Raw genomic sequence first — 26,336 nt, forward strand, 5'->3', positions numbered from 1 at the left:
GTGAAGGAAGTGAGGATTAAGCCACAGAGGATAGGCGAGAAAGAGAGAGTGTGTAGTTTCTGTAGAAAGGTGACCTGCGTTGGAGTGTCTGCAGCTTCAGGAGTAAGTGCTAGGTTAGCAGTAATGAGGAAGTGGTCGGAGGTGTGCAGTGGAGCAACTGAAGAATTGTCCACAGAGCAAAAGCACATGCCTGAGTCGCTGTAGTAGACACTCGCTTAATACTTTTGTCCTAATTTATTCACTTGCAAACACGACCTAAATCTAAACTTTTGCCACACTTGCCACTCACCGTTGACTGGAGAAAAATTACCAGTCGTACATATATATATATATATATATATATATATATATATATATATATATATATATATATATCTTATGGTGGTGAGTTTGGACCCAAATGCGGTTCCCCAAAATGGTCCTGAAAATTCTTAGTTTGAAGGGCTATATATACCTTCCATTTACCCCATGACTCCAACCAAAAGAGATTTGAGATACCCCTACCCCTTCACTGTCAGAGATACATCACTGTGACAGCCACCAAATCAAATCAAATAAAAATTGCAGCATATCAGATAACAATAAATAAGAAGAGAAACAAGAATGTCTAACACTAACCTAATTTAGTTTTTAAAACTTTACATGCACAATTCTCATGCTGAAAAACCAAGAAAAGAGGGTTTATTTTTAACCTTTCATTTTGAGTCAATATACTCAGAACTAGATGAGGAGATTACTTGGGACACAGCTAAAAAAAATGGAACTTAATGGGAACAGGAGCAGGAAAACCAAATATGAGCAGGAAACAAAGTAGAAATTAGATCATGGAAGGCACATAGGCAGAAAAACACAAGACACAGGAACACTGGACTGATATTACTCCCCCCTCTCCAAAGGCTTGTCCAACGTGGAGGAAAGGCTTACACGGGACAGCAGGCCTCCAGAGCGGTACCCGTTCCAAGACCCAATGCAGATCAAGCAGTTCAGGGCACCATGGTGGATGGCAGCTCAGGGGGCATGGTGGAGCAGACTCCATGGCCTTGACCTCGGCACTCGGTCCGGCCATCATGGCCAGAGCCCTTTAACCAGGAGCCCTTTAGCCCTCCCAGAAAAATTCCTTTGGGGAAAAATCCAGGTTCTTAGACCCTCCGTGGGCCTGACATAGGAGCAGCGGCCCTCCCTGGGCTTGACTCAGGAACTGTGGCCCTCTCTGGGCTGGACTTTGGAACGGGAGCACTCTTTGAGCTGGCAGTCGGGACGGAAGCCATCCCTGGGCTTAACTTAGGAACTAAAGCCCTCCTTGGGCTGGACCTGGGAATTGAAGCCCTTTTCAAAACCGCGAACAAAAATGAGGAAAAGGGGCGCCGCTTATTGTTCGTTCCTGTCTTCTGTCACAGTTGCCTACTGTGCTGGAGCGAGAAGACACGGTGACGTAGGAGATTCAATTAAGAACAGTCTTTAATGAAAGCAAAACAACAAGGAATACACATGTAGCACCAGGGATAGACATTTAGACAGGACCAGGACTCATAAATTACAGGGCTAATACACTCAGAACAGAACAGGAAAACCGAATATAGACAGGAAGCATAGGAGAAACTAGGTCAGGGAAGGCAGATGAGGAGAAAAACACAAGACACAGGAGTGACAGTCATGTTATCCTCTCAGAGGGCTTGGTCCTCATTCACCTGAGCTGGAACTTCTGAAACATCTCATGTAACATCTTTATGACCCATTTGAATGACTTTTACATTACCTTTTAGAGTATATTATTGTTATTTTTACTCTTTTTTTTTTTTTTTAAGTGCGCATTAGTGCATTTACCTCGAGTCTGTGCATCATCGCAGTTTCCGTTTCAGTTCTCCTTCTGAGTTTACTTCGGCTGGGCCAGGTACACTGACAGGCGGCTCAATTCATTCAGATTAAGATTACAGGTAAGTAACAGTCATAAGTATGTATGCATCTATGTATGTGCAAACTTGCAGGTAATTGCTGCTTATTTGTTCTCTCATATCAGGCAATGGCTTAATTGATAATACACTTTGTACTGGTTTGCAATAGTTTTAGAGCTTTTGAATACATTGCAAAGTTCTATTGTCATGTTCTTTTTAGAAAATCGAAAACAGAAGCTTTAAAAACATCGTATTTACTACTGGATTTAATTAATAAATAAATAAAATAAAATAAACATAACAACAACAAAGTGCTTCTTCCACCAGGGGGCGCCTGGAGGCTCATGGATTTGAATTCACTACTGGGCAGTAAATGAAAATCTTTATAAAAAATTTGTTTTCTCCCTTCCATTACTACAAACAATTTCTCACTACATGTAAAAAAACGACCAGGAATACAAATAATAATAATAATGATAATAATAATAAAAAAGAATAAAAAACAAAAACAAAAGCTTACTACAGATATTTCATTCGAAACAATACGGCCAAGACGTGGCTTGTGTCTGAACAGAATGGGTTTTTATTCAGGAAATGAAAAAAAAAAGATTGTAATCAACACCCCATTTAAATACAAAAACAAATCAAAATAATGAACAACATGATATTCAATTTGCATATCAAAGAGCCATTCAGTAATAATTACAGTCTGAACACTTCATAAACCACTTGTGTGAATCTATACACAATCTTGATTTAGAAACTAGAACATTAACAATATTACAAAGATTTTAGCTTTAAAAATAATTCAAATTGAAATAATATTTTAGCAGTTAGCATCATAAAATTATATATTCATATCTTTCCACATAAAAATACAAAATAATGATGACATATAATATGAAAAATTATTCCAAATATTTTGCTACTATTAGAGTAAAAAAAAAAAAAAAAACAAGAAACAAAAAACAAACCAACAAACAAAAAAGAAATAGAAAATATGCATGAAAAAGTTTATCCGTTTGTTAGCAAAACACTATCCAAAATAACTACAATCATTTACATCAGTACAAAGATATCTGGATTTAAAAATAGTTGCAATGAAAAAAAGGGGTTTCATCTTTTCTGACAGTAAAAAATGACACTGTGAATCAGAAATTTGCAAAATATGCAATGAAAAAAATAAATCTGCATTAAAAAGGTATACACTGCAATTCTCACTTTTTATACAAACATTAGAAACAGTATTGCACGTCACAACACAGATTCGAGGTTAGTAAGCCTTTCAAAATGTGTTATATTCAAGTTTCTGAGTATCAGTGAGGGGAGGGCTGATACCCCTCCATCTAACCAGGGAGAGTCTCAAGTGTTTTCCATGAACATAGTAGAACCCTCAATGCTTCCTTACTTCAAATTAAATACACGACCAACTTAAATTGTAATCAAATCGATGTGTGCTAAGCAATAATACATAAATAGATTCATATACACACACATTAACACACATAACTGCACGGATGATTCAAGAAACTGCCTTTTGCGTCTTCCAGCGTGACGCGGCATGTGAACGTAACCATAAATACGTGGGCTAATCAAGTGAGAGAGGAAATAGAAAAATACAATTTAAATCAAATAGTTATCTGTCTACAAAAATAGTCAAATAAATATGATTTTTCAAAACGACGATGACGACAACGAAAACCCACACATACATGACAGTGTGGAACACGGAAAATGGAGCGTGCTACTTGTCACCGACAGAGCGAAAGACACCGATGACGATGAAGCGGCCATCTTGTTTAGCTCCCAGAAACACCTTGACTACTAAATCCGAGTACACGGCACATCGCCGTCATCGCTTAAATAGAATCTGGGTCCAGCATCTTACACAATCAAATAAGTTATTATGCAAAAAATAAAGATATTTAAATTATCCAATAGACTTAAAATAGGTCGCAATTCTTCCAAATAGTATAAAATAAAAGGTGATGTGATACAAAATTAAAGAGACCGTTTTGCGTTCGACTCCAAAGGTCAGGGAAAGAGGGATTGGTTCTCTAAAAGGAGAAAAGAGAGGAGAGAAGTCGAAAAGGTAGTGCATCACGTGTCCTCAAGAGTCTAAAACAAGGTGACACGTCGACAAATAAATACAAACTGTAAATACGCAATAAATAAACACACAATCTCAGCTCACTGTTGACACTTGAAAGATTAAATCACATGCACAATCTGGACAGTACGACAAGGGCACCAAAGCCAAGAACTCAAGAATATATAGAGTGCAAAAAGAATGACATACAGACAGAAAGAGCGGTACAGTACCGAACTACGGGTCACGGCACCAGCGGCCATTGCTTCTGTTGAGATTGTCCATAAGACTGATCCGAGTGAAAATGCAAACTCTACAAAACTATTCGCGAAAGAGTTCCTTTTTTGTGACATCTCTCTCCTCTCTTTTCTCTAGGTCTGTTTTTACCAATAGATTTCGTCTGGAGATTAAACTACGAACCACACGTACCCACCACGCACAGACAAAACGACCACGGGTACGATTCCTTCTGCGAATTCCTACGAACTACACATATTAAAGTCCTGCGCTCTATCGCAATATGAGGGGTGGCATTCAGGGGTGTTCAGGGAGGGCAAAGGTTAATTGTCGAGAGACGATTCTCTAGAACTGAAACCTCAATTCATAACTAGATTCACACGGCACGAAGACAAGACACGAAAACCACAGGACACCACATCGTCTCTTGACTTATTATCAAGTTACAAAATGGCAGAACTCACTACTCTAAACTAACATCACTTCTCTCGTAATAAGTTCGTAAAGGAATTATCACAACAACGCATGCAAAGGTTTTACGAAGAATTTTACACTGTTTTTTTCCTTTCGTTATTAGTATTGATTATCTTATATATCTAAGTGTCTGACCTTTTTTACACCTCATGCTACATAAATTCCTCTGTTTATTGTTAATATGCATCATGTGTTGTTTGTATATTTTTTTTTGTTTTTGTTTATCTTATATGTGCTGTTAACCTTTACACTGCATGCAAATGATGTACAGCCACAAACATGCATGTAAGTTTTCACATTCTGTGTTTTCATGGCGACGATCAGCCATGCCGTGCGAGAGGGAACGGACTGCATTTCTGTGTATGACATTGCCAGTGATGTCACAATGGCATTACATAGAACACCGACACTATCTATTCATTATATCCTATTTAGCAGCAAAGCTTCTTCTATAGCTTGTGATTAAATTGCAAGAGTAGAGCAATAACAAGCCAGAATAATTTTCTGAGGTATTGTCTTTTTTTCTTTCTTTTTTTTTTTGCCAGTGGAAAATGGAAAGTCTCAGTAATTCGTTATTGAATCATTCCTATTCCTGCTAAGAGCACATTGGAGCAAAACATCAAAGTTGGTGGGGGGGGGGGTGAATATTACTCTTTCAATTTTTTTTGTATATTCCACGGCAAACATCTCGTTTTCAGGCCGTGCATTTTGGTACCTTTGGTTAGAGATCCAGGGCAGGCATCAGACATTACGTCATCAAGGGTTTTCCAGAGACAATTGCGCACTTTGCCCACTAGGGGGGGATTTAGCAGCAGACGGACACACGACGGACAGAACGAATGAACAGTACAGACAGGCTGCCCCCCCAAGCGAAAACATTCTCGTTTCTACTTTTTAAATCTCACATATAAAAATAATTTGAAAAAACTACAAAAAAATCAATCTCTTTTTTTTTTCTTAATCTCCTTTTTAAAAAACACGATCGCACCACAAAAACTCTGTTCCGAGCCTGAGATGTGCAGGGAGGGAGGAGAAAGAAGTGGTATGGTGAAATAAACTTGTAGTGAGTTTAAACTGAGGCGTGTAGTGTTTCTGGCTGCTACAAAAGATAAAGATATATTTATATATTTAGAGTCATATATATTCTCTCTATAATGTATATGGTTATGTACTCTATACTGACAGCTTGGGTTCAGGAGCCAAACTAAGCTTCTTTTTCTTCCCGCAGCAGATGTGTTGTTTCTGCATCGCCTTGCATGCTGCTGCTCCCGGCGTTCCCGGGATCCCTGTCTTCAGTTCCAGCGAAAGTGGATCTGGCGGGGACGGTCGGCTCCCTCTTTGACCAGCGGCTTGTGGAACTCGCGTCCGGCGCGGGAGTGGATATTTGCCCAGCAGAACTCACAGTAATACTGCAGGCAGGTGACGTTGGCGCAAAAGAACGGGGCGAACTTTCCGCCACAACGTGCCCCCTGGCATTCATCGCAGAGCTGGTCATCTAACACGTACGGCTTCACCTCCACCTATGTGACATGAAAAGCAGAACACGGTAGTTTAAATTCAACTTCTGCTAAAGTGCAGGGGCTGATATAGCTACATAAACAGTACCATGATCAGTGTCAGGCATAATGCATTCATAAGTAATTAAATTACTTTTCCCTTAAAGAAAGGAATAAGTCTTATTTTTTTAAAATAATTTAAATAATTTAGTCAGTTCAATAATAATTTATACAATTTTATTATATTTATTATATTTTTTGTTTTGTTTAGTTTTTTTGTATAAATCAGTTTCATGTTTATCCTTATATTGTTTAACTGGTTGAGGTTGATATGGATTTTGAAAAGCAATTTGTAATAAATAATGCAATGATTTATAGAGAAAATAATTCGTATTTTAATCTTATTACATTGTTGAAGTATTTTTTAGCGTAACTTCCCAACGCAGACCATAATTATAGCTATTTTGTGCATATGAATTGGACTATAAAGTGTACATAATAATGACACATTTATACCATTGGACTACTCAACATTTTTATATTATTCAAAGGTTGTAATATTTTTGGAAAATACAGTATTAAAATATCTAAAACTGAGATATGGTATGGTATAATTATTACATGTGGTTAGTTATATTCATCAATGCAATGCTAGAAGTTTACTTAAAGCTGCAGTAGGGAACTTTTGTAAAAATATATTTTTTACATATTTGTTAAACCTGTCATTATGTCCTGACAGTAGAATATGAGACAGATAATCTGTGAAAAAATCAAGCTCCTCTGGCTCCTCCCAGTGTCCTATTGCCATTTGCAGAAAGTCATCAGCTCCCGGTAAAAAACAACCAATCAGAGCTGCGGTCCGTAACTTTGTTTGTGTTCAGAATGTAGAAAAATGAACATAATAAGCGAGTACACCATGAATCCATTTTCCAAACCGTGTTTTTGGCTTGTCCTGAATCACTAGGGTGCACCTATAATAAGTGTTTATATTCAGACTATTTTAGATTGCTTCGGGGGTACCGCGGCGGAGTAACCCAGTACCTTTGTGATTCTTCATAGATATAAACAGAGAGAAGTAGTTCCGGCTACAATGTTCTTCCGCAAGACGCAAGCAGTACTGTTTACTGACCACTAGAGCGTCAAAAGTTCCCTACTGCAGCTTTAATTGAACTGAATGTGCATTTATAGTGTTAATCAAATCTTATAGAAATCTACTTGGAGATAATATAATGTTATAAAAAACAAAGCACACATTTTTTACTGTTTCTTAAAGAATGATTTTCTAAGTAGATAAAAAAGCGCAAGAAAAAACACTAATGGTAGTAGTTTGGGGGAGTTTTCAGGAGTGATGATATTACTGCGCCGAGGTTGAAGTGCTGCGAAGTGCTCTTCCGCCATACATTATAGTTATCATTTTTTATCCGCTTAGAAAATCACCAGATTTTATTTTGTGTCACCATACTTCCTCGTGTAACTACTCATGTAACCATCTTTAAAAAGGGAAAACATGGAAGTGTTTGGTGGCTTCTAAACTCATCCCTGTTTGGATCCTAAGGAATGAATGGTGCTAAGTTAAATGCTAACATAGTGGCGCCACGTATTACAGTGATTAAGTGCATGCACTGAGATGGGGGAGGTACGTATTAACTCGTCTAATTTGAGGGAAGAAAATAGTGAAATATGGAAAAATCGCTGGCATTTTCCTTTAGCACAATGTGACGGATGAACTGAAATAAATATCAGTTGCATTGTGGCACAAGTTCTTTGTTATACTGCACATTCGGCCAAATCTAGCAAGTGGCTTGGGTATTGTAGGTACACAGGTAATAAATAAATAAATAAATAAATAGCATACTATGTGCAGGTATGCATGCTATACGCTATTGATGTATACAGAGTAGTTTTCCCAAATGCATCATTAGCTAACTATTGTCATTAATTCCACTGAACTTGAACTTGCAACCATTGTTGCTTTTGGGAAATGCACCCCTGGATGTTAATAGTCTCTAACAAACAAGTGCAGGGTTCTAGACAGCAACCTAAATGATTGCATTTGCAAAACATTTTTGAAAATGTGCAAGTTATAATTTGATGTGGTCGCGAGTCCGAGTGGAAGTGCATGGTCTGTGCTAAAGTGCTGTGTATTTACCCGTTTGTCGATGTCACCATGCTGCAGCTGGACGAATCGGGCGCTGATGGCAGCAATGTAGCTCTGCTGATTGGAGAAGGCCACACGCCCCGCCCCCTTTGGGTACTTCAGCTCTGGATCAGTGTCAATACCTGCATAACACACCCCACCATACAAGCGGTCCATGATCATCGCCAGCTCCACTGCAGAGAAACAGAAAATTTGTCTTTTTAATAATAAAAAATAAAACATGGAGGACTTAATTTGAAATGGTCACATCGGTTAAAATGAAATTAATACATTAAAAAATTTACAAAAGACTATTGAATAGGAGAATATATTACTACACACTTTTACTAAACTAACTTTTAAATACTTGTTGTAGTAGTTATGGAACCAGCCACATTTATTCATTAAAAAAAAATCATTTTAGGATCTTTGTAGTGATAATTGGCATCTCATTGTGTATGTCACGAATCTGGTCTATGAACCTCCTGAAAGCTATTACACACAATGTAACACCCATTCATTCAGAGTATTGTAAGCGCATATCACGCTCAAAGCGAAAGCTAGTCTATGGAGCCTGTTCTAGTTTTACAATTTAGTCATAGTCTCGCCTTGCCTGTTTTCCTGTGTTCAGATTCTTGCCTGTGTTTTCGGATTACCCTTTTGTCTTGCTGTTTCTGACTTTGTTTGCCTCTGCCTGGACTATTTCTGTTAACCTGGATTATCTCTTGCCTTGCCCTGTTGGATTATGTTTGCCGTTGATTAAACCCTTGCCTGTTTCTTGGACTATCTTGTGTCTTGCCCGTACCATACCCATTGGCTGGTGTTCAACCCTGCCTGTGATTTGACCATGTTTATTAATAAAAGCTTCCAGTTGGATCTGCACATCTCTTAACCCTGTCACCCCATTACAGTGTACATCATATGCAGCAATTTATAACAAATATAACAACTAGTGGTGTGTTTAGTGTACCAGCTCTGAGTGGACGTGGCACTCCTCCTACAAAGATGGTTTTGCGGGGGTCCAGTGGCTGAGATCCGTCCATTACAAAATCACTGTCACTCAGATTCCAGGGACGAATCTGGACCTGAAAAAGCACATACAGATCCCACATATAAAACACAGTGTACATAACAACATAAAAAAATAATTGGACATATTTTCATTAAATGTGCACTTGTAGTGTACTTCAACTCTAAAATATAATATTAAAGAAAACATTTTCATGATTTTTTTATAATATTTTATCTTGCTTTAAAGGCTACCTATCATGCCCCTTTTTACAATATGTAATATAAGTCTCAGGTGTCCCCAGAATGGGTCTGTGAACATTTACTGTATCATTTTGAAAATGTCTGTTTTGAGTGAAACACGCCGTTTTCTTGCATTTCTCTTTAAATGCAAATGAGCAGCTGCTCCCAGCCCCATTTTCCAGAGGAGGGCTGTGCCTTTATAGCTTGTACTTAAAATCTCTGCAAAAATGGGGATTTTAATGGGGACCTATTACACAAAAATCACTTTTATAAGGTTTTTGAACACAGTTATATAGCTGCAGTTTGTGAAAGGGATAAAATCCTGCCCATTTTTGATGCTCTCTTCCCTATTAGCATAAACATAGCCCTGAGAGAGAAGTAGCAGTCTTCCATTATTGGAGATATACAATATCAGTGCAAAGGAGGCTACAAGTGTTGTGTTTTGGTATGCACCAATGAACATAGGAGCTCCACAGTCTACCTCCATCTAAGCCGCTAAGGACACAGTGGTTAAGTTGCATTTTGGAAATAAATGTACCAAAAACAAATCAATAAAGTCATGCCAATCATTTTATACCGCCTCACAAACTTGTGAGATTGTTGTGTGTTGCTGGTGGAAGCAAAAGCTCTTGAAGCGTTGCTTTCTTCTGAAAGGGGGCCAGAGACCAGCTCATTTGCAATTAAAGGGACAAAGACAAAAACAGCACGTTTTGGCTCCTACCCTAAAAGTGGCAACTTAAGCTATAAAAATCTGTGGGCTATTTTGAGCTAAAACTTCATGTACACACTCTGGGGACATCAGAGACTTATTTTACATCTTGTAAAAAGGGGCACAATAGGTCCCCTTTATACCATATCAGTTTAAACTTCTGATATATGGTTTCCTGGGCACACACATCCAAAGCAAACACACAGAAAGCAGCTGTCACATGGCATGCAAGTACTAAACTGAGTCCTCTTTCATGTCTTACTTTGAACATTGACTTAAACTGTCAAATACATGCAAGTTTATGTTAAAAACACGTCTGTGAAGGCAAACAGCTGTTAAAGAAATTGCATGTTTATATTATTTTATATTATCTCAGTCAAAAGAAAAGTGTCCATCAACAGTCGAGGGCTGGGCTCGTAAAATGTGATGTCACATTTGACAGATGCTAATATTTTATGGGTATTAAATCATTGTAGGGTGGTTGTGTACATACACTACCAACACACATTTATGTTCAAACACATGTAAAAGTTAATTTTGCATAATAGGAAGCCCTTTAAAGGAGTACACTTGTTTTGATGTGTTAACTAACATCCACTTAAGCATGTATGTGTGTGTGTGTGTGTGTGTGTGTGTGTGTGGACTCACGGGCTTGTCTTTGATGGTGGGGCTGGACACACACAGGTAGAGTTTCCCGTCCTCCTCCAGACAGGCTTCAATCAGCGCCTGAACTGAGCTCTCCTCTTGGAACAGGAGGAAGGCATATCCTAGACAAAAACCCACAACAGTTGTCACTGTAACTCACTGTAACCATGACAGCTCGGTGTAACATGATTTCTGACTGAATGAATAAAAACTAATCACAAGAACCAGAGGCACTGGGAGATTCTCGCTAGTTCTAGAGAACATTCATTAGTACATATTTGATCATTCAATTTCAAATGTACTTAATGATAAAAACAGAAAGAGAATTCTAATAGTTCTACTATGTGAAAAACAGTAATAATGTCTAGTACAAAGTATGTACATGCAGGTTTCTGTTGCTGTGTTTGCTATGAATGTGGTGATTTAACTAGAAGTACCTTTAGGGGGGAAGTAAGACTTGCTCTCTGCTTTGTGTGGCCAGTCAACAACCAGATGACCAAAGCGCCGAAAACTGCTTGTGATTTCATCTGTGGAAAAGATGAGATCGTGACAACCAGACAGAGACGAGAGAGAGCAACAGGAACTGCTGCAGATCCTTTTCATAAATATACATTATGATTTTTATGATGTAAAGAACTCTAAAGCTGGAAAACACAATATTAAATGTCTAATTAATTTTAAATATCACATAGGTATGTCATATACCATAACAAATAATCATCCTTAAATACATGCGTTACACTTTAAAGCTCTGTTAAAACGAACCTTCATCGATGTCAGGGGGCAGACCGCCCACAAACACTTTGCGGGAGAACCTCTCGATGCGCTCCCCGTTCTGATGGGGGTAACAGTGAGGAGACCCCAGGACCCCCTGGTTTCCATGGCCGTCATCTAGAAGGCCGTCATCAATGGGGAAGAGGGAGGAACGTCCTGTTAAAAAGTAAATGACAGGTGAGGACTCTTGTTTTTGCCTGGTATTAACATCCACCTTTGGTGATCTGATCAGCATTACACATCTCAAATACAATTCTGGTGACCACTATAGAGGAAAATCTCATAATAACCCTTATTTTAGTGCAATGAATGTATACAGTATTACATTAACACGTAGTCATTCATTTATTTCTAGGGAAAGCTGGACATTTGACATAGCACATTTGTTTCTAACTACCACCTGAATGTGTTTTGAGTGACTGGATCAATCTGATCCCTGTTTACTCTTGAATTTAACGCTGTTCGATTGTGATCAGACCACCTGAGATAGATACCAATGTAATTTATGTATGCATCAATGCATGTATAAATCATGGCTTGTGTCAGTGAACTGGGGCTCACAGTCAGAATAAGCCTCAAAAACACAAGTAAGCCTCCATTATATTGAAAAACTCATCAAATTGTTGCTAGCGGTCAATGAAAAGTTCACAAAGAGCATCGTACACACATATACACCATACACAGACACAGAATACTGCCATGCTAACACAGATAGCATAACAAACAGTGGATTTTACCTCGTCGTCTCCCATAGCTCCTGGCTGCATGTGAACAAAAACAATACAGGAGACTATGAAACAACTGACTGAAAGCTTAACTTTATGTTTAGCTTTAGCAACAGATATACTTGACAGTAGCATGCAGATGGTGTTATGACCAATATATATATAATACAATTATTTCTTGCTGAAAATAAGGTTGTTACAATGCCCAAATTTTAGATACCAGTAAAACGGATACCAATTTTGATTTCATTTGGCTAATTTAATTTGACTAACAATAAGGACACAAACAGCAGCAGGTTTTTTAGGTTGCTGTCACTTTAAGACCTAATGGATGGATCCAATGTTCAAACACAGATCCAGTTTTCTCCCAACTGTTTGCAATCAAGACACCAACTGTGTTTGCATGAAAACTTGCCAAAACAAACTTTCAATTTATTTATTTTATTTAAAAATATATATTTTTTGGTGTAGCCTATTTCACCATTTAGGTGAAACCCGATTTTAACCATTTTTACTACAAATACCTAATAATGTGATTTGTTGGAAAACGTACAAGACCATTTTTGATAAAAAAAAAAAAAAAGCATGAACCTGTAGGCCTAACCCTCAGTGTAGTGTGGGCAGTTTGTATGAAATGTATAAATAAAATCTAATATAATTTACCAATTTACCAAAACGCAAGGTTATGAACTGTTATGAGACTGTGCTGGAAAGCTGCAGGACATTAACTGTGTTCAAACTGGCTTGAAAAGGTTGAAGATTTTGCACCTTTTTTATTTAAGCAATTGAAATACTACCCACCCCTAAACAGACTAGCATTAAAACCAGCATAAAACTGTCTTTTCAGAAGACTGATAGATCAGTGAGAGGAACTTTTGTTTTCCAATAATGCATGAATAAGCAATAATTAAAATTTATTCATAAAAGCATATTTCAAAAAACCTCTTCACACGTCACTCCAAATAATCACATGAGGCACAGCACACGTTCCACTGGATCAATTGACTAATATTAGTGAAAGCTCTTAAAGATCATGTGATCTATACTTACACATGTGCTTCTCGCTCATGTGATCCAGATCCACACAAGCTCCACAACCAGTTCAAAATCACATACGACAGAGATGTCAGAGAGGTGTATGAACATGATCGGGACTGCATTTCTCATAATCATTGTAAGCCTAAGTAGACTGCAGAACCATTATAACCAAAGAACTCTAAGATCAACGTAGCTCACAATAATCACAAGGACTGATTGCCCCTCTTTTGTCCCATATTTGAAATAGAAACTAGAGACATGTGGCTTTCAACCCATTACTGTTCTAGATTGCTCCAGGACTAATTTCATGTATTTTTATATATATATTTAAGTGTGTTAAAAAGAATTCAAGGCACTTCAGTGTCTATAACTTTTAATATTTTTGAGCATTATCAAATCTGGTTGATAAAAAGTAAAGCCCAAAGGGTCTTCTTTCTAAAGACACCAAAATTATCTTTGTAACACACTGAAGTAGGAAACTGTTACAATTATAAGTTAGGTACAGCACTTTCAGCTGTGAGTCCCATAATGGGGGATGCTGGCTAACAGGTTAATGGATGCCCACTGCTCCAGGTGTGTGTTTACTGTGTGTGTTCACTGTGTGTGTGTGCACATTGGATGGGTTAAACGCAGAGCACAAATTCGGAGTATGGGTCACCATACTTGGCTGTATGTCACGTCACTTTTTTTTTCACTTTTTACTTTCATTTATTTTGGAAACTGCAGTGATAAGTACTTATTGGTACGTATTTCGTATCTTGCTAAAAAGTGCACACCGGTACATTTATGCCATGAGCCCAGGTAGAATAGATCTGTTTAGGGGTTTGTTCAGATCACTTACCCTAAATATGAGCAACAGCAATCATGATGCTTTACTTAGTAAACACCACTGATTGAAGCAAACAAAACAAAGCCTTTTGGCTACAACAACAGTTATTTTTAGAGTATAATCTATGATGATCTGATTATCCAAAAAAGACAGCAACAGCTGTTACTGAAATAAGTCATCACAAAAGAGCAGAGCACAATCCTGCCCAGCATCAGAGACTGTGATCCAAACTGAGCGTTGCGAATTTCAGCCCATCCGAACACGACGAGTCACGCTGGCTAAAAACGGACAGAGCCCTACTGGCAGATGCTCTGTCTGAATGCAGCAAGCTGATTGGTCAGACAGGATTACCTCACCATGCATTAAATCAAAATGTCAAATTGTTGAAATCCCATTGCGGAACTATTCGTGGAACTCGGATGCAAAAATAACAGGAAAATATGTGTAAAATAAAATTAAGACAACAAGCATTACACAATCAAGGTAAATTAATGAAGTCATACTTAGAGTGCGTAACATCGATGTGATTAGCAACTTGTTTAAGGCAGCCTGTCTACTTCACAAATATATAGATTTCCAGTCCTACATCGGACTGTATTGTAATGTATTACAGACAGAAGAAAAAGTATTGCAGCTCACTGTCATAATTACCATTGAGCATGAGTAGGCCATCAGCGGCTGGGTGGGGGCATCCCACACGGCCTGAACATGTGAGAAGGAGACAGAGAAAGAGAGAGCAGTGTGAAACATATAGCCCCATGCCAGCATTATAAAACCTACAGAGCTGCATATGTATGACATTTTAAGCATCTAGATCCCATATTGCACTGGAACAGACTGGCTAACAACCTCTGCTATTCTGCTTGTGTTTTTATGTGTTGAACATTGTATCTTTAGATAAGCAACATGCTAACAACACCGAATCAGTGGGTTGGTTCTCTCATGCATTTCTTATGAAGAGTAGTATTTTTTCTTATATTTTAATGCTAGAATCCAAACTGGCCACGTTCACACCATTTACAAAACTACAATTTTAATTCACAACTACAATGATAACAACACAGAGGGATAATTTATCACTGGAATCACTTTCGCAATGACTTCTCCAACTAATGAATGATACAAACCCTGACAGCTAATCAGAATCCCTCGGATTTAAAGCATTTAAAAAGCAGACGATATAACTGCAGTGATACACAGACTGATATTGTGCATTGGTGTCAATGCTAATATAGTTATTATCACAGGCCTTATAAGAGGTTCTGATTCTATTGGGATTGTGAAACAAAGGCTTTGTCTCTCACGAGGAATGTTTCTAGAAATGATGAACTAGCTTTGTTGTGTTCCTAGGTCACGCTTAAGTTTGACCCTAGTCACGTGACATCTGCAAACAAAGAGCATCAAATCTGAAGCTCTGTCACATGACACATACCAGTTGACACATGAGTACTTAAAGGCAACGATATACTTCAAACAAAGTTTGTTTTCGTTTTGGGGCAAAAAGAAGTTTGAAAAGGCTGAGCAACAACGCTATACTATTAACAAACTTTCCAACACCCCCGCACTGCTGGAGGCGGGGTGTAGATTAATGTAAACATGAGTCACGACGCTCACGCCAAGTCAACTATCAGGTCTGCAATACAAAAGAACCAGTCCATAATCAGTCCTTTATGAGATGTGTGAATGGCTCGTAGTCTGAGAACTTTAGAATGATGTGGAAAAAAATATATTGGTCAGTTTGTTACTTTATTTTATTAGTGTTCATTTATTTTATTAAACTGGAAAAAGTATGTCTTTTTATATTTTATGTGGTGTTGTGATTTACTTTTGATAAAAACAAAGGTTTATTATTGTATATTCGTTTGGCATTTCATTTATTGTAAACCCTTTAAAATTTGCTTATTGAAAGAACAACAGCAGCAGTTTGGTGTAACATTTCTTTGAAACATGTATTTGGTACTTGCTACCTTATATCTTTACTCTTTCCTTTCAGTCTTTTGAAAATGAATGACATTTTCTGTTTATTCTTTGATTTTGTTTGAAGTATAACAGGGCCTTAAGACTTTACTTAAGTAAAAATGTACTTTGAATCTGTCTTTGTCAGGGACTCTTCAACATGGGGGTGGTTAGGATGATTCCAAGGGCCCAACCAAAGCGAGGGGCCCCATCAGATAGAGAGAAGGGCATTAAATTAAATTCTGTTTGTCACACATATAATGTTATCTTGGTGTCTAACACATTAAGTTTTGTCGAAATTGCAAAATGGCTCGTGTCAGTCTTGAAATGTATCAGTAATAATATGCTGAAAACCAAAGCAGTCTGTATTTATTTATTTATTTTGCATTGTGTTCCATTGTTTTCAAGCAAAAGCATTTTCATATATTTATGGAATTACATAATTTATGCTAATTTGTATACTGTCTAGTTGAAAATTGTATTTTTAAAATGTAAAAACGTATTTTTGTAAATTGAAAAAAAAAAACTAGTGTTAAATATATAAACATCTAAAATTAAAACCAGTGAAAATGTCGAGAAGTTAGTATTTTTATTTATTATTTATTTTATATATATATATTTTTTTTTAGATCCATATATATATATATATATATATATATATATATTTTTTTTTTTTTTTTTTTTTTTTGTTTTTTTTTTTTTGATTTTGGGGTCAAATGTGGAAACCTGGACATGCTGTCTTGAGATTTATCCATAATCTAGTTTGACAGATTTTTTTGAAAACATCCAGGTACACAGAGAATCAGATGTGTAAGTCCTCTTAACACACACACACACACACACACACACCATCTGTTGTCCAGTTATTGAACGCAGATTCTCCTAGAGACATTACAATGTTTCGCAGAACTCTCATCATCTATCCACAGTGAATCAAACTATTGTTTCTTTTCACTGTTTTGTGATTACAAGACAAACCGATACTGAGTAGCGGTCTGATATCTCTGCCTAGTCTTTAATATTTCAACAGCACTGCGTTGTGTTGAACGCTTTGCGAGAGTCAGCACATTCCCTGATGCATTCGACCCATTAACTGAATCATCGTTCATTAAACAGGTTTCTTAAAACTGTGGTTCGCTCGGCACATCTCCCATGATCTGTTCAATGTTTGAAAAGCTAAAGCACAGGTAGCTTACCTAATAAAACGTGTAGATCACAATCTGGTGGTTTGTACTATTAACACCCAATTTACAGATTACAGTCAACATGAAATGCTATTTGAAAGTTATATGACTTGATTTGTGACAGAAACAGCATATTCCATAGCATCTGGAATCATTTCTATTATATATTGTTATGTGCACAATGACAGCAACCAGCATTTACAATAACGCTAGCAATATTTTAGAACGGTTGCATTATTAGTCATGCACGAAATCAGATGATCATGTTGACTTTAAAGGAGGGCCTGCGTAAACCGTAGAGACCCACATTTACTCTCGTCTTTTATCTGTCACACACAGGGTGGCAGAGTGTGTCCTGTGCTAAATATAGCCATCCCCATGCCCTTCCCTCTCCCCGTGTGTCTGGTCCATCTGCTCCAGCAGGCTGAGCGAGAGCAGTGCCACACCCTGATCACAGCACCACACGCACATCCACCCTCATGTGACACTCGCCACGCAACACAAAATAAAGCCAAAGGACATGAGACAGAGTGCTTTACAGTGCTTCTACCATGCTTAGATACGAAGCATGGAGTGCCTGAAACCTCCAACATAAAACGCTGTTGGCAACCTATTTTACAGTACGATATTCAGTGTGTAAGATGTTTAGAGAGGACTCGATTATATCCATCGAGACTTCACTTGATTATGAAAAGTGAGCGTATGATACCAAAACATATGGAGGTGGATGAAGGAACGGGGTGAAAACTGAGAGGCGTTTCAGAGGCCTAGCATCCCTTGTGAAGAAGAAGTGCACTCAATTGTATTGAATGTGCACTTGTAGTACATTTTATGAAAAGTATTTATATTGTAATTATGAAATTACATATAAAGATGTGCTTACGTCATACTTCAGGGAGTCAAAAAATTCACCTTATTGCATTTAATATACATTTAAACTATAATACATTACGATTAAAATGCAATTGTGTGTTTGAAAACATTACATAAAATGTATGCTACTTTTTCACAAGAGCTCAATCTGATTATTTAAAGATAATAGTAGCAATAATGTGTGGAATATGTTGTCATCATAATATGTTAATTAAGTAGGGGTCGAAATAGACTAACTTATGAATAAAAACTGTTACAAGACAAAAATATGAAAGCCTCAAATGTTTGTTGTGTTTTATGTGTATAAGTGTGTGTATACTGACTAGTTTTACAACTTCTCTGAACGTCATCCGATCAGATTTTAGAGCACAAATGATCTGTTTCATAACCAGATTTTTTATATTAAGAAACCATTATCTCTGGAACCAACACTAGTCATTGCAAATCTTAACATAATCTTCTACAACATATTCTCCTTTTATTTCAATTAATCCATGAAAATAAGCCAAATCAGTAGAAATTCCAGATCTTCTTTGACAGTGATGAAGACAGACCTCATACGAGCCATAAATAGTTTAAACTGTCTTCAAAAGCCTTATAAGACACTCAGGGTGAGCAGGGAATGGATCTTACCCTTCAGGGGGTCCTGCTCCGCCCTCATGATGTCAATCAGGGAGCTCTCCAGCGAGTGCATGTTCAAGCTGTCGTACATCCTGGACCGATCCTGAGGAAAAGAGAGTTGAGGAATGTGTCAATACAGTATGTGCAATACAGATGTAGTGTGTTTGGGAACTATGGGATGGCATGCAGCACGCTAATGCAGTCAGGAGCAAATGGGCACAGTTGAACGCATGGAATGGCATTTCTTCTGCGTACTGGTCACCGCTGGATCCCTGAATACTGAATGCCACTGGAATGTTGTTTGTGGAGCTGTAACGAATGGAATTAACCATGCTGCTTTGTTAGGTTTAGTGTAATTTGGACTCAGTCAAACTAGTCTCACCGCATGGCTGTTTTTAGGCAGAACGAAACCAACGCTTGTGTGGGAGATTTGTGAGTGTCGCTTGTTTTTGTTATTCAGTTGCAATACCGGAATATCCCTCTTCCCTTCTGTAGACGTTTAAAACAGCGTCCCATCTCCCAGTCACAACACCTGCCTAACAACATGCCACAGATATCTGTGTCATTACCACAGTGAGACCAAGCAGGAATGTGAACACAGACAGAGTTCTCCGCCACCCGCTGGCCCTGACAGACCTGTGTCTGACACAAGACCAAGACCATGACCATGAGCTTCAGGATAAACACAGGAGACCCTCATTATGAAAACACGTCTGGAAAAGAAATGGACTTTGTATTAAATGTGCACTTACCAGTGTACTTAACAAGTGACATTAATAAAAAAGGCTGCTTAAGTGTATTTAAAGAGAGCACTCTTGCATGAATAAATGTATTAGGTACACTTTTAAAAAGTGGACTTAATGTAATATGATGTCAAATTAAACACTTTGTGCATATTTTCACATACATTTTAAATATTTTTATAATCTAAAATGTAACAATTGTTATACACTTATTTTGATGTGTTAACTAACATACTAACGCACATGTAAAGTCATTTTAACAAAAGTTTGTTGTTCAATATAACATTTAAAGATAATAAAATTAAATGCACTAAATACCAAATACAAATAATACAATCCATTCCATAAAAACTACCTTTAAAAAGTATGTTAAATGATACTTCTTGTGTTTTTAAAATTTGGCATTTTTAGTAACCAATATAACTATTTGACAATTACCTAAACAAATGCAAATGTTAGATCTTGCAGTGTACATTAGTCTTAATGTTTTAATTCTCCTTAAAAAACATGTAGCAACCTATGTTTCTTCACAATGTAATGTAACCAAGACCAAGAATGTAACCAACTAGTAATAAATTATTAAAAGCCCTACAAATTGTCATTCAATCAAATCTTGAGCGATAAAATCAAGTCCTGTACCTCATTAGTTGACTGTTCTAGTTGACTGTTGACTATTTTTACTCTAAAATATCCTACAATATGAAGTTAACTGAGTAAATAAATAGTTAAATTAATTAGCACAATAATATCGTATATAGCGATCTCAGAGGCTGACGATAGGACTACATGACAATTGAGAATCAGCCAACACTAGTGCACTTCAGCTGGGAAAATGGCATAACTTTGGGCATGGACATCATATAAGAGTGCCTCCTAAGCAAACTAAACTATTTTCTGTCATACTACACCAACAATGTGTAGTATGAACATCAAAATGATAAAAAATTTGATAAAAAAAAAATGCAACAAAACCTTTTATACACACTTAAAATGAAAAGTTCTTTATTGCCATCAGTGGTTCCATTAAGAACATTCACGGAATATTTCCATCGCACAAAAGGATCTAGTGTTCTTTCACATGACGCTTTTCCACTACGTGGTACGACTCGGCTCGGCTCAGTTTGCGTTTCCACTGCAGTTTAGTACTGCGTTGGAGTGGGCGGGATTATTCACGTCATTATTGTTGCGTCTCCTCTACTGCCACGACTCGTGAAAAACGTTTTAATTCCACGTCACCCAATCAAGCCGATCTTGCTGGATCGGCTTTCAACGAGAGGAACGTCTGTACTTCCTCAAATGATAACGAAACAACCATTTTTAGGTTGTTAAAAAAGTTGCACTCGTTTTAAAGTTGCGTTCGATCCTTCGCTGGTTGTGCTGATTTCAATCTAGCGGTTCTTTTGTGTTTGTGTCGTCAGTTCAGTAACGCAGGTAGTGAAGATTCTCTCCGGCCAATCAGTGATCAGCAAAGTCTACACGTCATGTTTTGATGATGGTATGGTTCACTTGGAACCTCAGCTGAAGTGGTACAAAAAAAAGTACCAGGTTCTGTACCCAGTGAAAACCCAACAAAAGTGAACCATACTGAACCGTACCATGCCGTACCATGCAGTGGAAAAGTGCCATATGAAAAAAAAAAAAAAAAACATTCTCTTAAGAACTGTTGACTGATTGGTTCTTTGAGGAACCAAACAATTGTTAATCTATTTGTAAGACAAAATACTAACGTGCACTGGTCAATTTAACAGCACCACAACCTAAATAAAACTAATGAATATGTGGCCACGATTTGATTAAAACAAGGGAACAAGTTATTATAATATGATTATGAAATAATCAAGTCATGGGAGCAAATTCTTACTTCTATATAATGCGCAGGGCTACATTTAAAGGCTTTATAATTTCTGCTGCAGATACACTGACTGACACATTAGTGTATATTTATGATGGATGCGGTTTGGAAAGCACACAGTGTTGACTGCGTCACATGCAGCTGTTTTCAATTGGCACTTACACGGCCATCTGTCTCCCACAGGTAGAAAAGCTTTTAAAAAGCAAGAGCTTATTTCATTGCTGTGCCGCTTTCAACATCCATTCCTATTCACAGGCCCTCACAGTGGAGCTTGCAGACAGCGCAGGGCTGAAGAAGCTAAATATAGCTTTAGCAACATTGCCAGAAATAGTGTCTAGAAAAGTGCTTCAGTTCTCCAGCGGAGAACACAAGGCCTGAAGACTCATGATCTGAGAGTTTGGATTTCAAGCTACCATTCAAAATCAAACTCGAAATGTTTATGAAAAACGTTTAGAATCACCTTTTTATAACCTGTTTTTCCTATTCTCCTGTCTCCATTTAAAATAATTTGTCATGTCTTGAAAGTTGAAAGCAGCTTATTTGAACCTGGTCTCACCACATGGTCCTAAATTATATACGGAAAAATGGTTTTGGACTCAGTCCCCATATTTCCATGGACTAGGGAGCATGTTCAACCCTGGTCTCAGTATTGATTCAAACTCATCTCGATTACAGCTCTGTCACCCACATTAAAATTTCAACCTACGAAACATTTCTTGTGAAATCGAATGAATAAACTCTAACAACACAGTATCTCTATCCTTTCCTCCTTCCTCCATTTCTATCTGTCTTTTCAGAACATGACACATTTGATCTCAGGAACGCAGAGCAATCGCGGAGAAGGAAGGAGAGGACAGGAGGAAAGAGGAGAGGCCGTGGAATGTGAGGAATTCCAAACAGCACCCTGTTTATGGAAATGAACAATACCGTAGATACTAGTAGAGTCAGACCTGTTTCCTGAGAGAGGAGGAAAAAAGAAAGTGATAAAGGCCAGAGAGCATGCATAGCAGGTTCCTAATTTCAGTTCTGTTAGGCTGGGCATTAAAGGAATTAGCTGTGACGTGCCAAACACTCATCTGGTCCGAAATGAAGTACAAATGAACAATGAATCCTGAGTCATTAGACCATACCAATATTACCAACCATAGCTCTTGACGACAGAGAGCCACTTTAAATATGTTCATACAACAGCATATACAGTATTGTTCAAAATAATAGCAGTACAATGTGACTAACCAGAATAATCAAGGTTTTTAGTATATTTTTTATTGCTACGTGGCAAACAAGTTACCAGTAGGTTCAGTAGATTGTCAGAAAACAAACAAGACCCAGCATTCATGATATGCACGCTCTTAAGGCTGTGCAATTGGGCAATTAGTTGAAAGGGGTGTGTTCAAAAAAATAGCAGTGTCTACCTTTGACTGTACAAACTCAAAACTATTTTGTACAAAAAAAAAATTTTTCTGGGATTTAGCAATCCTGTGAATCACTAAACTAATATTTAGTTGTATGACCACAGTTTTTTAAAACTGCTTGACATCTGTGTGGCATGGAGTCAACCAACTTGTGGCACCTCTCAGCTGTTATTCCACTCCATGATTCTTTAACAACATTCCACAATTCATTCACATTTCTTGGTTTTGCTTCAGGAACAGCATTTTTGATATCACCCCACAAGTTCTCAATTGGATTAAGGTCTGGAGATTGGGCTGGCCACTCCATAACATTAATTTTGTTGGTTTGGAACCAAGACTTTGCCCGTTTACTAGTGTGTTTTGGGTCATTGTCTTGTTGAAACAACCATTTCAAGGGCATGTCCTCTTCAGCATAGGGCAACATGACCTCTTCAAGTATTTTAACATATGCAAACTGATCCATGATCCCTGGTATGCGATAAATAGGCCCAACACCATAGTAGGAGAAACATGCCCATATCATGATGCTTGCACCTCCATGCTTCACTGTCTTCACTGTGTACTGTGGCTTGAATTCAGAGTTTGGGGGTCGTCTCACAAACTGCCTGTGGCCCTTGGACCCAAAAAGAACAATTTTACTCTCATCAGTCCACAAAATGTTCCTCCATTTCTCTTTAGGCCAGTTGATGTGTTCTTTGGCAAATTGTAACCTCTTCTGCACATGCCTTTTTTTTAACAGAGGGACTTTGCGGGGGATTCTTGAAAATAGATTAGCTTCACACAGACGTCTTCTAACTGTCACAGTACTTACAGGTAACTCCAGACTGTCTTTGATCATCCTGGAGGTGATCATTGGCTGAGCCTTTGCCATTCTGGTTATTCTTCTATCCATTTTGATGGTTGTCTTCCGTTTTCTTCCACGTCTCTCTGGTTTTGCTCTCCATTTTAAGGCATTGGAGATCATTTTAGCTGAACAGCCTATCATTTTTTGCACCTCTTTATAGGTTTTCCCCTCTCTAATCAACTTTTTAATCAAAGTACGCTGTTCTTCTGAACAATGTCTTGAACGACCCATTTTCCTCAGCTTTCAAATGCATGTTCAACAAGTGTTGGCTTCATCCTTAAATAGGGGCCACCTGATTCACACCTGTTTCTTGTCAAAATTGATGACCTCAGTGATTAAATGCCACACTGCTATTTTTTGGAACACACCCCTTTCAACTAATTCAACTAATTGCCCAATTGCACAGCCTTAAGAGCGTGCATATCATGAATGCTGGGTCTTGTTTGTTTTCTGACAATCTACTGAACCTACTGGTAACTTGTTTGCCACGTAGCAATAAAAAAATATACTAAAAACCTTGATTATTCTGGTTAGTCACATTGTACTGCTATTATTTTGAACAATACTGTATGACGATCTACAGCTATTAACCACAAGGACCTGAATAAGATTAGCCGACAGTTGAGTGTAAGGATGGCTAAAATACCAGTATATGGTATCGTGTTGATACTAAAGTGCATTTGGGACACAGTAGCCGCGTTTCCACTGTCGAGCTTAAACCGGGCGTGCTAGTGCGTGCCAGGGCCAGCCGCGTTTCCACTATCACTTCCGGGGCTTGATCGTGCCTCGCCGGGGCTTCCTCCGGGCCAACGGCCAGGGTTTTTTGGCCTGACGAAAACCTTGTGCCAAAGCGGGCCAGCTGGGGCTGGAGGAGGAGTTACGAACAAAGGCGGAGTTTCTCCGCGTCTAGAGAGCTCAGCGCTGCAGATCATTTCAGAGAGATAACAGCTTTAACACCAGCATTAAAGACGTTTTAAAATAAGTTGAGCTCAAAACTCACTCTTAGTTAGCAGCAAGTGTTTGAAATAACTTGATCCGATGTGGATTATAATCACAAATCAAGGCAGAAATATTTAAAAGCGATGCAAAAGACTATGCACGCTAAACATTAACGTTACCATAGTAAACATGGTAAATATGACCGCTTGGATAAATCGGACATCAGCTTCTTTTTCTCTATCACAATCGTGTAATTAAGTAACCTATATTATCTGTCATAAGTCTCGTCTCGAGAGTTTAGCTCCACGTAGCCTATCATAAAAATATAATAATGCTTTTGTTCGGGAGCTTTTATAAAAATAGTGATATTATCATTCATTCTAAATATGACGTATAGGCTACGGTGGCTACAAATAAACAGAAACAGACTCGACTGAATAAGCAGGCTATTTTCAAAAACGTTAATAATAACTAAATAAAATAGAAATACATTTATTTCTGTGACTAATTTTGAGTCCTGATAAATTAATGAATTATGATCAATGTATCACTTATTCTATAGTAAAACATTGATGCTTTTGAATTTGAATATTTACCAAAGCATGATAACAATCTGCCGCTTTTATCGTGTGTGATCGCACATGTTCCAGAGACTTGTTTCTTAGTTTTCTGATAACTTCTCTTTGTTGGTGAAATGATGGGGTTTCATGACGTTGTTCTGAGAGGTGTGTAAAGGGGGTGTTTTAGTGAGGCGCAGCGGAGCTTCAGTGCCCTGACTGTGGAAACCCTGCACTATTCTGAACTAAGGCTATTAGCCCCAGCCGGCCTGTTTTAAGCCCTGGCTCGCACTGGCCCGACCGTGGAAATGCGGCTATTGACTGTTCAAACAGGTCAAACTGTTGTGTTAAATAATCAATTCAGAAGAATTTGCCACCATCACTCAAAACTGTTCACATAAATCTGATTTTTCAGCATAATTCCTCCAGTCATGACTCCTTCAGAGTCACATGATCTTCAGAAATCATTCTGAAATGATGATTTGCTGCTCAAGAAACATTTCTGATTCTAATTCTATCAACTTGCATCAAATATTGCTAATATATCGATTGAAGTTGATCGAATGAAAGTTCAAAAGAACAGCATTTATCTGAGATATAAATATGTTGTACCATAAATGTCTTGTCACTTTTGATCAATTTAATGCACCCTTGCTGAACAGAAGTATTCTTTTATTTAAAAAAAAATAATTAAATAAAACTGCACCTAACCCTAAACTTTTGAACAGTACTGTATATTTACATTTTTATACCTTTGTAAACCCATTTCAGAGAAAATATTTACTTCCCAGTCCCAGTGCCAGGAGAAAATCAATAAACTGAGGTTGATGGTCATACGAGTATGAGATTCTGTGAGATTAATGTGCATGTCATGGTCCCAGGTGGCACATCTAACAGCTAACAGGAAATGAAACAGATTGAATTGATTTTGCCAAAAAGCACACTGACACTAGACAGGCTAATTTCTCCAAGCCTAGACTAAACAAACAGCAATGATAGCAGTGCTCTGGATGGGCTTATTTTTGTCCAGAACTGAGTTCAGTCTGTGAGAATCCG

General features: G+C 37.8%; 1 protein-coding gene across 4 annotated transcripts in view; it reads right to left on the reverse strand.

The window, feature by feature from the left end:
- Positions 1-2,452: 2,452 nt before the first annotated feature.
- The window catches only part of cpeb2 (cytoplasmic polyadenylation element binding protein 2), a 32,336-nt gene continuing 8,452 nt past the window's right edge, over positions 2,453-26,336 (reverse strand). Inside the window, exons 3-11 of one of the 4 annotated variants that reach the window (XM_052594823.1) lie at positions 18,943-19,033; positions 14,948-14,998; positions 12,442-12,465; positions 11,696-11,860; positions 11,368-11,457; positions 10,934-11,052; positions 9,296-9,410; positions 8,338-8,519; positions 2,453-6,212 (exon numbers count right to left, since the gene is read on the reverse strand). In XM_052594823.1, the coding sequence (XP_052450783.1) occupies positions 5,985-6,212; positions 8,338-8,519; positions 9,296-9,410; positions 10,934-11,052; positions 11,368-11,457; positions 11,696-11,860; positions 12,442-12,465; positions 14,948-14,998; positions 18,943-19,033 (1,065 nt within the window). In that variant the 3' untranslated portion in view covers positions 2,453-5,984. The remainder of the gene's footprint in view (positions 6,213-8,337; positions 8,520-9,295; positions 9,411-10,933; positions 11,053-11,367; positions 11,458-11,695; positions 11,861-12,441; positions 12,466-14,947; positions 14,999-18,942; positions 19,034-26,336) is intronic. The other 3 variants (XM_052594825.1, XM_052594824.1, XM_052594827.1) reach the window with 3 other exon arrangements.

This window comes from Carassius gibelio, chromosome B23 (genome assembly GCF_023724105.1).
Source record: "Carassius gibelio isolate Cgi1373 ecotype wild population from Czech Republic chromosome B23, carGib1.2-hapl.c, whole genome shotgun sequence".
NCBI lineage: Eukaryota > Metazoa > Chordata > Actinopteri > Cypriniformes > Cyprinidae > Carassius > Carassius gibelio.